Genomic DNA, 13,996 nt, shown 5'->3' with positions numbered 1-13,996 from the left:
ACCAAGTACAAGGTGTCCTGCCGTGGTATATTTTTTCCCCTTTTGTTCTTATTATATTTTGGCTACAATAAGAACAAAATGATAAGCAAAAGAAGAAAAAAAATTATAATATATGTATATTTAGATATAATTTTTCGTAGCATTTGCATACATAAGTGCATGATGTTAGAAAAAACTAATAGTTTGCGTTACTTTACGCAAACTATCCCTGGAATGTCGAACCCATTTATATCATTCCTGTAGGGTATTTTTGTTTTTGTTTCTTAATCACTAATTTCCTTAATGGCCGTCACCATTTCCTTTTCAAGAGTAGACGGCGTGTGACGCTAACGTGCGCGTAAAAAAAATTTTTAAGTGACAAGTTAACAAGGTGTTTGTTTAAAAAAATTGAAAAAAATTTAAATGTCTGGCAAACCAAAGCGTCCTCTTGCCGCATATATGTTGTGGCTCAACAATGCACGCGATCAGGTTAAGCGCGAAAGTCCAGGCATTAGAGTAACCGGAGTGGCCAAAAAAGGTGAAGAGAATTTGAGGCCCATGGAGGCAGCTGCCGAATTTATATTCATACAATCAGCTGGATTGAAACCACGTTTGCACAAGTTTCAAGTCACACATCAAAGGTAATACAAAAGTAATATGCGTAATTTTCGGTCGTTTACACATGCATTTATCGTATGAAAAGAATTTAGTGGTAGTGAAAGTAACAAAATAGAAACTTTGCATTTAATTTAATATAATAAAGTTAAATAAATACAGTAGGTTCTGTTTTTATGCGGCTTTTTTTTATGCGGTTTTGAAATAGTGCGGTTTTTTTTAAATTACAAAATGCATGTCGACCTATCGGGAATTGTACATATAAACAAGATTCTAAACCAGCTAAGCAAAAACTCATCACAGATTCATGCGGTCTATGGAACGTATCTATAGTTATAATATGGGACTAGTGCTCTTTTTTATGCGATTTGATTACATTATTTCAGATTTATGCGGTTTTAGCATTTGAAACGTATCTATAGTTTTACTATAGAACTAGTAGCTTTTTTTATGCTGTTTTTTTTTATGCTGTTTCTTGCGGAACGTATCTACCGCATAAAAACAGAACCTACTGTATTGATCAAAATGAACAGTTGTGAAACGAAAAAATAAAAATTAATATTATATATGTGAAAAAATAATAAGTGACAAATGTGCCAGTGAGTAGTGTTAGAACTTGACGTTCTTCTACCCAGTGAGAAATCGTCGCGCTAAAAAAAATTTCAGGTCGGGCTTTAGATTAATTACACAAGTGTTAAGTGGTAATTTGTTGGCATTCCGGTTTTGCGTGTGAATAAAGGTTGTATAAAAAGTGCGTCAAAAGTCCACAAGTGTGCGTTACCAGTGACGGCAATTTAGTGAATCGACCACCCACAAGAAATCCTTGGACCACGGCAAAGAAGGAGCGCCATCAGAATTTACGTATGGAGCTCGCATTTGGATCATCATGGAACGACATATTATATTTTAATTAAATTTTTATTTATATTACAGGGGAGTTTATTATAAAGTGGAAATTTTAATTTTTTACTAGTAGTGTAGATATGAATATTGAACATTTGTGATTGAAAAGTCTAACAAGATTTAAATCTTTAAAAAATATATATATATACGTATATGTTCAGTTTAGCAAAAATTATCAATATCAATTTGGAACCAATCATCTGCCGTAAAATCATGGAATGGCACCATCAGAAGCATCATCAACATATGTGCACAACTTGAATGCTGCCAAGGCGCAGTTTGCTGAAGCACAGAAAAGCTGATGTGACTACGACCATCCCATGTTGAAGCTATCTGGGATATCGTCAACTGGAAGGATATCTATAATCACCTCGTTGCCGCTGCTAACAGGTAAATATGTTAATGCGTGAATGTGACTGTAAAAGTAAAAATGTGCCTTTGCAGATGTTTGTGTCATCCAAGCTTTAATTGACCTAGAGAAAAATGGGGAAAATTGTAACGCACGAATTGCATCCCGGTAGGAAAGCTCGCGCGGTTACCGACCACAACATACTGGTGTATCCACTACATGGCTTACTTCCATATGAACACACAAATCCGCGAACAGACGCAGGCCTTTAATCGTAGTTTTCGCGTAGTGATTTTTTGCGTTACATATTCAAAAGTGTTTGTTACTATAATTCGGATTATGTTATCGTTTTTCAAACATTCTCCTTTATGTACAAAATAATGTGGTTTACTTTCGCAGTTTTCTCATTAAGGTTGTTCAATTTATTATGTTTTGTAGCTTTAGAAAACTGGCATAAAAAAATTTACACATTATTCTAGTTGAATGCCAAGATATAATTACAAAAATGGTTAATATAGGCTAATTTAATAATTTCACTTTTCCCTAATATGGTTTTTGTACCAGTGAAATAAAATTTATGTAAATAGCATTGCAATGTAATATTTGTATATTTTACACAATATTAATGCTAATGGAACATCTGGGACTATGTTGTATGTGCATAAGCATAAAGCGAAATTCAATAAACTGAATATTATCAATGAAATTAAGAAGAGAGAAAAAAAAATATATATTTTTGTTAATTTCTTAGTAACTTTAGTTTTCTACAACAAACTTCAGGTAGGGAATTACTAAAATAATGCGAAATGAAAACAGCGAATTCAAATATTCCTACAGATAATAAAATACATTTAACAGTTCTTGAGAATGCCGATGCAATTGCATCCTTCGTAGGTTGTAGGTGTTGTTGTAGCTTCTTAGGTTTTTGCTGTTTCCACTTCGTGCGTTTTTGCAATTCGATGATGAATTCCCTTTTCCATCGTTTGCGAAAGGTTTGATGGAGGGCTTTCAATTTCTGCCACCACAAAGAATTGTGAACCAGTTCCTCTTGCAGGGACGGATTTTTCGCGAGACGCGTCTCATTCCGGAAGAATTGAGAGCAGGCGCTCTTGAGTGATGGTCCCAGCTTGATGTTTGATGGATTTGATGCCGAGGCAGCTAGTTGCTTGTCCAGTGTGACTTCGCTGAAAAAGGAAGCTATTTTGTTTGGTGGGCTGACTGTTTCGGCTCGACCAGTTAGTATCCACCCGAATACAGTCTCTTGGGCAAGAAGTGTACTTAGTACATTTTTCTTCAAGCCGCTTAAAATAATTTGGGGATAAATGTCTCCGCCAAGGACAATGTCCACTGGTTCATTGACGAAGAACCTCTTATCCGCCAAAGTGAGATCTGGAAATGCTTGCCTTGTCATTGCGCTTACTAGGCAAGTTGGCAGATTTCCAGTTAATTGCGGCACAACTAGCGCAATTGTATTTATTTTTACAAAAGGGTCGATAGGCGACCGCAGTTGTAATGAGCACGCTTGTCTTACCTGCGCAGATACTGAATTGTTGATGCCCGAGACTTGGGCATGCAAGCGTTTGGATGGCAGGTTGATTCTACGTTTGAGGCGTTCAGTGATGAACGAACACTCAGAACCAGAATCGATCAGAGCTCGTGCTGAAAAATTAACGTTATTGTGGAATATATTCACCATGGCTGTTCCCAGTAGAACCCCTTTGTCCGTATTGGAATAGCACGATTTAAAATTATTGATTCTGCTATCCTTTGGCCTATTAGAGTCAAGTCGTTTTAGGGCCTCCTTGGATGTTGAGGGCAGGTCATCAGCGGGATCTCTGCTTTCCTTAAGAGCTGCTGCTTTTGTTTGAACGGCTGTAATGTGCAGGAGCGTGTTGTGTCTTGAGTGACATGTGCTGCAGTTATATGAGCTCGTACATCTCGACACCGTATGTCCTGACGACAGGCAGTTCAAGCAACAGTTGTTGCTCTTGACGCACGCGATGCGATCGGTGACCTTTAATTTCCGGAACTTCGGGCAACTTTGCAATTTGTGGTCGTCAGTGACACATAATTTGCACATATGTTTGGCGACACTTACCTGAAAGTTACCCATCCTTCTTGGTGTAGTTTCCGTATGGTGTTGTAAGATTTGCGCCTTGGGCGCTTTGTAGGCTTTAATCCCTTTTAAGCCTGACACTGTTTCAAGTGTCTGAAACCTGTTGGAAAGGAATTTGTCCATATCTGTCCACTTTGAAATTTCAGATTTGTTCTCTATCGTTTGTTCCCAAAGCGATAGAGTACTTTCTGGCAATTTCGTGGAGCATAAATAAGTAATAATTGCATCCCAGTTCGAAATATCTATTTGGTGGTTCTGTAAGGAGGAAATGCAATTATTAATGTCACGTTGGAGTTTTTTTATCGAACTGCCACATTCAGTTTCGATTGTCTGTAGGTTAAACAGGATCTTCAGCTGCGTGTTCACCAGAATCCGTTTGTTTTCGTACCTTTCGCAGAGATTTTTCCACGCTGTAGCAAACCCGTCATTAGTGAGCGGGCATTTCCTGACAATGTCTCTGGCTTCACCCTGCGTTTTTTGGTTGAGGTGGAACAGCTTTTCGACCGGGGTGAGGCGTTTATTTAAAATGTATATGGCCGTGAACATATCGCGGAATGTTGGCCAAGATACGTAGTCACCTTTGAAAATGTCCGTATCGCACGGTGGAAGGTGAATGTTAAGTTCGCGTACTGCAAGCTCTTCGCCTTCCCGGTCTGCCTTTTCCAGCCTCGCAGAGAGGTCAGCCATCGTCGACATGCCGCGCAAATATGTGTGGTAACATATTTTATTTCTCTTCTTTATCGCGGCAAGATCCTTAGGAGAAGGAGTTTCTGTTGAAAGCAAGTGGTCGTACGCTGCTTTGGCCTTTTCCCACATTGCTCTCAACTCCTCCTGTTGGATCCGGAGTGAAAACTTCGAATGGTCACTTGACGGAGTGCCATTAAAATCGGATTCGAATTCCGTCACGGCGTCGACTAACCGAATATACGTATCCATATTGTAGGTATGGGATACAAAAACTTACGCGGTATTAAACAAAAAAGGATGCTCCTTCGCGAAATGGAGACGAATTCACAGCGAGACCCAAGCCCAAAATGCACCACCGAGATTAAAATACCAGTATATATTATATCTAATATATAAAATTCTCGTGTCACGGTGTTCGAACTTGAACTCCTCCGAAACGGCTCGACCGATTTTTGTGATCCTTAGCGTGATTGTCGGCCAGGGTGGAGAATCGGCCAACATCTATTTTTCATCCCCCTAAATGTTAAGGGTAGTCCACCCCTATGTGGGCCCGGGTAACCTTCGGATGTGTATGTACAATATGGGTATCAAATGGAAGCTGTTGGTGAATGCTTTAGTTCAGAGTATTTTTCATGCCGCTCCGTGACTAGGGTCTCGAGATAGAGACCAAAACATGGAGCCTAGAATGTGTTTGTACAATATGGATATCAAACTGAAGCTGTTGGTGAATGCTTTAGTTCAGAGTATTTTTCATGCCGCTCCGTGACTAGGGTCCCGAGATTGAGACCAACACGTGGACCCTAGAATGTGTTTGTACAATATGGATATCAATTGAAAGCTGTTGGTGAATGCTTTAGTACAGAGTATTTCTCATGCCGCTTCGTGACTGGGGTCTCGAGATATAGGTCAAAACGTGGGCCCGGGTAACCTTCGGATGTGTATATACAATATGGGTATCAAATGGAAGCTGTTGGTGAATGCTTTAGGTCAGAGTATTTTTCATGCCGCTCCGTGACTAGGGTCTCGGGATAGAGAGCAACACGTGGACCCTAGAATGTGTTTGTACAATATGGATATCAATTGAAAGCTGTTGGTGAATGCTTTAGTACAGAGTATTTTTCATGCCGCCCCGTGACTAGGGTCTCGGGATAAAGGTCAAAACGTGGGCCCGGGTAACCTTCGGATGTGTATGTACAATATAGGTATCAAATGAAAGCTGTGTGTGAATGCTTTAGTTCAGAGTATTTTTCGTGCCGCTCCGTAACTAGGGTCTCGAGATAGAGACCAAAACATGGAGCCTAGAATGTGTTTGTACAATATGGATATCAAACTGAAGCTGTTGGTGAATGCTTTAGTTCAGAGTATTTTTCATGCCGCTCCGTGACTAGGGTCCCGAGATTGAGACCAACACGTGGACCCTAGAATGTGTTTGTACAATATGGATATCAAATGGAAGCTGTTGGTGAATGCTTTAGTTCAGAGTATTTTTCATGCCGCTCCGTGACTAGGGTCTCGGGATAGAGAGCAACACGTGGACCCTAGAATGTGTTTGTACAATATGGATATCAATTGAAAGCTGTTGGTGAATGCTTTAGTTCAGAGTATTTTTCGTGCCGCTCCGTGACTAGGGTCTCCAGATAGAGACCAAAACGTGGACCCCAGAATGTGTTTGTACAATATGGATATCAAATTGAAGCTGTTGGTGAATGCTTTAGTTCAGAGTATTTTTCGTGCCGCTCCGTAACTAGGGTCTCGAGATAGAGACCAAAACATGGAGCCTAGAATGTGTTTGTACAATATGGATATCAAACTGAAGCTGTTGGTGAATGCTTTAGTTCAGAGTATTTTTCATGCCGCTCCGTGACTAGGGTCCCGAGATTGAGACCAACACGTGGACCCTAGAATGTGTTTGTACAATATGGATATCAAATGGAAGCTGTTGGTGAATGCTTTAGTTCAGAATATTTTTCATGCCGCTCCGTGACTAGGGTCTCGGGATAGAGAGCAACACGTGGACCCTAGAATGTGTTTGTACAATATGGATATCAATTGAAAGCTGTTGGTGAATGCTTTAGTTCAGAGTATTTTTCGTGCCGCTCCGTGACTAGGGTCTCCAGATAGAGACCAAAACGTGGACCCCAGAATGTGTTTGTACAATATGGATATCAAATTGAAGCTGTTGGTGAATGCTTTAGTTCAGAGTATTTTTCATGCCGCTCCGTGACTAGGGTCTCGGGATAGAGAGCAACACGTGGACCCTAGAATGTGTTTGTACAATATGGATATCAATTGAAAGCTGTTGGTGAATGCTTTAGTACAGAGTATTTTTCATGCCGCCCCGTGACTAGGGTCTCGGGATAAAGGTCAAAACGTGGGCCCGGGTAACCTTCGGATGTGTATGTACAATATAGGTATCAAGTGAAAGCTGTTGGTGAATGCTTTAGTTCAGAGTATTTTTCATGCCGCTCCGTGACTAGGGTCTCGGGATAGAGAGCAACACGTGGACCCTAGAATGTGTTTGTACAATATGGATATCAATTGAAAGCTGTTGGTGAATGCTTTAGTACAGAGTATTTCTCATGCCGCTTCGTGACTGGGGTCTCGAGATATAGGTCAAAACGTGGGCCCGGGTAACCTTCGGATGTGTATGTACAATATGGGTATCAAATGGAAGCTGTTGGTGAATGCTTTAGTTCAGAGTATTTTTCATGCCGCTCCGTGACTAGGGTCTCGGGATAGAGAGCAACACGTGGACCCTAGAATGTGTTTGTACAATATGGATATCAATTGAAAGCTGTTGGTGAATGCTTTAGTACAGAGTATTTTTCATGCCGCCCCGTGACTAGGGTCTCGGGATAAAGGTCAAAACGTGGGCCCGGGTAACCTTCGGATGTGTATGTACAATATAGGTATCAAATGAAAGCTGTGTGTGAATGCTTTAGTTCAGAGTATTTTTCGTGCCGCTCCGTGACTAGGGTCTCCAGATAGAGACCAAAACATGGAGCCTAGAATGTGTTTGTACAATATGGATATCAAACTGAAGCTGTTGGTGAATGCTTTAGTTCAGAGTATTTTTCATGCCGCTCCGTGACTAGGGTCCCGAGATTGAGACCAACACGTGGACCCTAGAATGTGTTTGTACAATATGGATATCAATTGAAAGCTGTTGGTGAATGCTTTAGTACAGAGTATTTTTCATGCCGCCCCGTGACTAGGGCCTCGAGATATAGGTCAAAACGTGGGCCCGGGTAACCTTCGGATGCGTATGTACAATAGGGTATCAAATGGAAGCTGTTGGTGAATGCTTTAGTTCAGAGTATTTTCAATGCCGCTCCGTGACTAAGGTCTCGAGATAGAAAGCAACACGTGGACCCTAGAATGTGTTTGTACAATATGGATATCAAATGGAAGCTGTTGGTGAATGCTTTAGTTCAGAGTATTTTTCGTGCAGCTCCGTGACTAGGGTCTCCAGATAGAGACCAAAACGTGGACCCTAGAATGTGTTTGTACAATATGGATATCAAATGGAAGCTGTTGGTGAATGCTTTAGTTCAGAGTATTTTTCGTGCCGCTCCGTGACTAGGGTCTCCAGATAGAGACCAAAACGTGGACCCCAGAATGTGTTTGTACAATATGGATAGCAAATTGAAGCTGTTGGTGAATGCTTTAGTACAGAGTATTTTTCATGCCGCCCCGTGACTAGGGTCTCGAGATATAGGTCAAAACGTGGGCCCGGGTAACCTTCGGATGTGTATGTACAATATAGGTATCAAATGGAAGCTGTTAGTGAATGCTTTAGTTCAGAGTATTTTTCGTGCCGCTCCGTGACTGGGGTCTCGAGATAGAGACAAAAACGTGGTATGAATAAAGAAATAAATAATGTGAGAATAAAGACATACATAATATGAAAACCATATCTTTTCTGTTCTAAACCATATCTATTCTATTTAAGTGTGCCCAGCGAAGCGGGCCGGGTTTGCTAGTATATTATGGAAGTCTGTATATATTTATTGAGAAAAAAGATAATATATTTAAATTTATATACGAAAATTTCGCCACCCACACAATAATCACCGATATGTATACACCTGTGCAAAAAGTGCGCTGGGATCGATTTCAATTTACTGCGGCGTTGTTTGTGTAGTTGTGTACTCAACTTCACAGCGGGAATGTACAAGTAAAAGGAATAAGAAAATTGAAAAATTCCCAACAACGCGCTGTTAGAGGGTTGATTTACTTGAAAATACCGCGCGCACTTGTATTGTCTGTTTGCGGACAGACGGAGTCGTTGACCCTTTTTGATTTTTTTTGTAATTAATATATCTTATTTGCTTGTTTCCACCAAAAAAAAGTGTGCAATAAATCCACGTACCTTGTTTTGCTGGAACGAATTTTTAGCTGATGGATTGGTGCTTTTTATGCTTGCTGGTGCTCTTTAGCTCGCTGGTGGTCTTTATGCTCGCTGGTGCTCTTTAGCTTGCTGGTGCTTTTGATGCTCGCTGGTGGTCTTTATGCTCGCTGGTGCTCTTTAGCTTGCTGGTGCTCTGGCTTGCTGTTGTTCTTTAGCTTGCTGATGCTCTGTTTAACTTGCTGGTGCTTTTGATGCTCGCTGGTGGTCTTTATGCTCGCTGGTGCTCTTTAGCTTGCTGGTGCTCTGGCTTGCTGTTGTTCTTTAGCTTGCTGATGCTCTGTTTAACTTGCTGGTGCTCTGTTTAAATAGGATCTTTTTCGTTAAAATCCGGCTCGAAGGACCATGTATATTCGCTCGGATGCGACGCAGTGGGCGGTTTTATATGTGGCCTCCACGGTCGCTCCGATGAAATATTTTATAAAAATGAAAATAGAAAGCACAGCGTGTCAGTGTATATTCTTTTACGTTTATTTCAATATATATATATATAGATATACATATGGATGTGCAATACGTTGCTACGTATTATTGTACATAGGTTAATATGATTACATAGGTTATATTAATATAATTACATAGGTTAATATAATTAGTAATTTACGACATATTACCTTGGCTGACACGTCTGTTGACTCCTGTGGTATAATCCAAGTGAAAGTTTTAGTTAAAAATTAGAAAGAAAGTAACCTCGCCGAACAACGTTTAACACGGTAAACGTTTTAACTGTTCGGCGGGGAAATGCCAGGGTTAACGGCCTTCACGTTGCAGCGACTGGAAACGGTGGTTAGCAACAGTCGGAACGGTAGGCGCAGTTACCATTAGGGTGGCTAAAAATTTATATTTAATATTAGGGTGCGGCCTAAACACTTTTCTTTAATTCTATTTTATTGTCTACTTGATTTACTGATTTTTAATGATATGTTATGTTAGGGTATGGTGGTAGTCGGTCTGCACGACCAACTCACTTAGACCTTACAGGGCCGTTGTGATACCACTGTGCTACACGGGAACCTCATTTATCTTCTTTCATGGAACCATTTTGTGGCTCTTATGAAACATGGTATTAATGCCAACTCCACGCCAGACAGTTCTGTAAGAGAATTGAAAAAGTATTTACCTAGACAACCTGCTCTGATTTTAGCTAAGGCTGGACAATTACAAAGGAAGTGCTCGAATGTTTCTTCCTCTTCCTCATCTTTGCAACTTCTGCAATATTCATGGAAGAAAACTCCTAGTCTCAAGGAATGCCTGCCAAATAGCCAGTGACCGGTTGAACAAGCCACGACCTTCCAGATATTGTCTCTTGAGGGACTAAGCAATTCCTTTGTTATTTTCTTGTTTATTTGCAGCCATAATAACCTAGCTGTTACTCCATGACCTATTGGCCTTTTGGATAATGTGGTTTTTTATTATTAGTTTACTCGTGGTCATGAGTATTCCAATGATACTTTTATCACTGTACAGTTGAAGAGCAGTACCCTTTCTGGCTAGCTCACCAGCTCTACAGTTTCCCTTAATATCTCTATGTCCCAGAACCCAAATAAGGCTGAGCTTGAATATGTCACTAATATCATGCCCGGCGGCATTCCTGTGCAACCTTCGATCTTAGTAAAGCCGCATTCATTGATTTGATGGCCGCCTGGCTGATAGACGCTGCAGTAGTCTGGTAGTCGAATGGATAGTTCCAGTCCTAATTCATTCGAGAAAACTCCATAGCCAACCTTATCGTCTAGCTTGGAACCATCTGTATAAAAATTTAATTCCCCCCCTCTCCATGGCCCTGGTGTCTGCCACTCCCTTCTTGACGGTATACTCGACTTGAAGAGCCTTTCAAAGGTGAGTCTAGGGATAGAGTAGTATATTTCTTGTTTGTGACTATTCAAAAAGTGCAAAATAGAAGCGTGGCCAAACCGGTATTTCCATAGCACCATAGTTTTGAGTCTGAGCGCCGAGGCGGCCGCCACGTGTTTCCCAACCAGATTTAGGGCAGGTAAGTTGATTAGCACTTCCAGCGCATTGTTTGGGCTAGGTCTTAAAACGCCAGAGATGCCTAAAAAAGCTGTTCTTTGGACCTTACTCATGATTTTAGCGTAAGTCGCCTTTTAAGCAGATGGCCATCAAACAAGTATTCCGTACATTAAGATTGGCTTAGCCATAGAAGTATAGAACCAATGCGTAACACGAGGTGTTAGTCCCCATTTGATACCGACCGCTTTTTTTGCAAGTATATAATGCAACGTTGGCCTTCTTTATTCTTTTCTCAATATTAGATTTCCACGTGAGTTTCCTGTCTAATATGAGTCCTAGGTACTTGACATTCTCTTTCAAAGGAATCTCCACACCCTTAAAAATTAGCGGGGAGATTATATGGAGGCTATGTTTCTTTGCAAAGAGAATTATTTCAGTTTTTAAGGGGTTTATATCGAGTCCCCTGCTCTCAGTCCAGCTTCTAAGTGTGGCCATGTTAGAGCGCAGAATATCCATAAGGGTGTTAGGATATTTGCCTTTAATCTATGTACTATGTATAGTATAGCGTTTGCATTTATATTGTTGAAGGCGCCTTCTATGTCTACGAAAGCAACCAATGCAAACTCTTTGTCTGATAAACTTTTTTCCACCAACCGGACGAGTAAGTGTAAAGCGGTTTCTGTAGACTTCCCTTTAGTATAGGCATATTGCGCCGAGGAGAGCATATTTAAAGGCACAACGCCCCGTAGTACTCATCCATTATCCTCTCCAGGATCTTGACGTTAGACTATTTTTTCTTTGCATTCTATTTCATTTTCTTCTATTTGACTCTGATTTATTTTATTTTTTCCCGTTATGATATTTTTCAATTTAATTTTATTCAAATTAAAAATTTTTTTTGGTTGTTCTTTATTTTTTTATTTTTATTAATTTTTGATATTTTTTATTTTTATTTTTTCTATATATTTTAGGTAATTTATTTTAATTTATTGTACTTGTTCTAATTTAGTATTTTTAAAATTTATTTTTTTATTTGTTGTACAGTTGTTTAATTTTTTCCTTATTATTATTTTTTATTTTATTTTATTTTATTTTTTTTTCCTATTCTATAAAGTAAACGGTTTTTTTTCGCAGAATATAGCGGAACCTGGACGCAGGTGTACGAATAGAGATCTTGGGAAAGATGGAACACCCCTCTTGTCTAATGCAAAAACGGTTCCTAAGTGGGCGACGGTCTCAAGCGAGGGAGAGTAGTCCATGTTTGTTGGACATGCCAATGCCGCGTCGGGGGATTTGTTAATGACCCGTGAAGAAATGATGGTTTTTTATGTCACTATTGAAAATTATTCGAAATTTATAGAAAAGTATTCGAAATTTCAAAGATGTGAGGTTTTGTAAGTTCAGAAAGGAAACGCAAGACGAGAAAAGTGCGAAGATTTTATAATTCCTGCCAACTGGAAAGCCAACCAAAAATTCTGTCGAAAGCAATCAGTAAGAAAAAGTGTAATGGCATTGATACTCCTTCAAGGGACTGTAGGGAAATCAGCATAGAAAAGGGAGGACCCCGATTTCTCAGTCACGGCAGACTCATTCTGAGTCCTATTATCTGACTATATTGAGATTAAAACCTTAAAGGCCAACGCATAGTCAGCAAACCCACTCAGATACGGAAACTAAGAGCTGGCAAAGTGAACCCTCAGACGTTTGTTATTGCATACTGACAGGCGGCTTTGTATTAAAAATAACTTTTTCTGTTACTTACTTTCTTCTATTATTTATTTCTTAAATTACCTACTTTTTTCTGTTACTTTTTTTTCATGAACCTAGACCTAACATTTGGTGGTCGTGCACAGACCCACTCGACTACCGCTGAACTAATTGTCGTACTATTGGATATATCTCAATATTGCGCGAGGAAATTACAGCCTAACGTCAATGATCTTATTTGACCAGAAGTGAAGTGAAACTATATTCTTCAATAGAACTAATGAAACAAAATTTAATGACTAACAGGTCACTTTCAATTATGGTCATGTCGGATGAAAAACAATTAAGCAACAAAAGCAACGCCAAACATGCATGACAGGTGCTTATAGCGAACTTCTGCTCACATTAGTGATTCGTGTCTTAATGATGATTTGAAAAATTTAAGTACTAAGAAACACAGCAGGAAACTAGACTACTGAGACACGGTAGCGAATAACGTAGTGAGGAGTGAGAAGTGGAAGGTAAAAAGAATATGGGAAACGGTAGTGAATTGATGAACCTTCGGTTGCGTGCTTGTTTATTGTGTTTAGAGGTGAGTCTATATCAAGCTGATATATGAACTTTTACATCTAACTTAATGTGTGCCTACAAACCGTATGGTTTCCGGTCTCAGCTTGATAAATAAACACGCAACTGGAAGTGAATCAACCAATCTTTGCCTTCTACCTCGCACGTCGTGTATTACGCATCTCTATATTCCCCCAATTTTCGTAAGCTGGTCAGCTTACGCATGTCGACAGCCAGACAATCAGTTTCCGAGTGTTTTGCATAGCAGTTAAAGATATACATAAGTTGTTAAAGATATATACAAGCTAATGACAACAATTGCGTGTAAGCATTCCGGCTCAAGAACTCCTCAGGTGAATTTCTTACCGTATTAGAAACAGTATTTTTTAGTTACCGTTGGAATGTTATGCAATGAATAGAGCTTTAAATTGTATGCGAGTCTTTAACTTATAGCGAGTTATATACAAGTGATCCAGGTATTTTGGGCAGTGTCTTAAATTTTTCTAAAAACTGGTTGGCTAAATAATTTTTTTTAAATTTTCAATACACTTTAAAACAATATTCTCCAACGAAAAAGACAATCAGCACATTGAAAGAAATGTAAATACGAGTAACCCATAAAAGAAACTGAAAATGACAACCTCAGCAGAAATCAGAAAAAACTGAACAGTAATAAATGGTAAAATACTAAAAG

The 13,996-nt window shown here is 39.6% G+C and overlaps 1 protein-coding gene across 1 annotated transcript; it reads left to right on the top strand.

Moving 5' to 3' along the window:
• Positions 1-318: 318 nt before the first annotated feature.
• LOC129247887 (uncharacterized) lies at positions 319-2,552 on the top strand. The gene is made up of 3 exons (XM_054887249.1): positions 319-620; positions 1,659-1,887; positions 1,942-2,552. The coding sequence occupies exons 1-2, from the start codon at positions 403-405 to the stop codon at positions 1,756-1,758; spliced, it is 318 nt and encodes a 105-aa protein (XP_054743224.1). The 5' UTR covers positions 319-402; the 3' UTR covers positions 1,759-1,887; positions 1,942-2,552.
• The last annotated feature ends 11,444 nt before the right edge of the window (positions 2,553-13,996 follow it).

Source organism: Anastrepha obliqua, chromosome 5 (assembly GCF_027943255.1).
Source record: "Anastrepha obliqua isolate idAnaObli1 chromosome 5, idAnaObli1_1.0, whole genome shotgun sequence".
In the NCBI taxonomy this organism is placed as follows: Eukaryota; Metazoa; Arthropoda; class Insecta; order Diptera; family Tephritidae; genus Anastrepha; species Anastrepha obliqua.
Note: the sequence above shows the minus strand (reverse complement) of the source record. Positions and strands in the feature narration are given on the sequence as shown.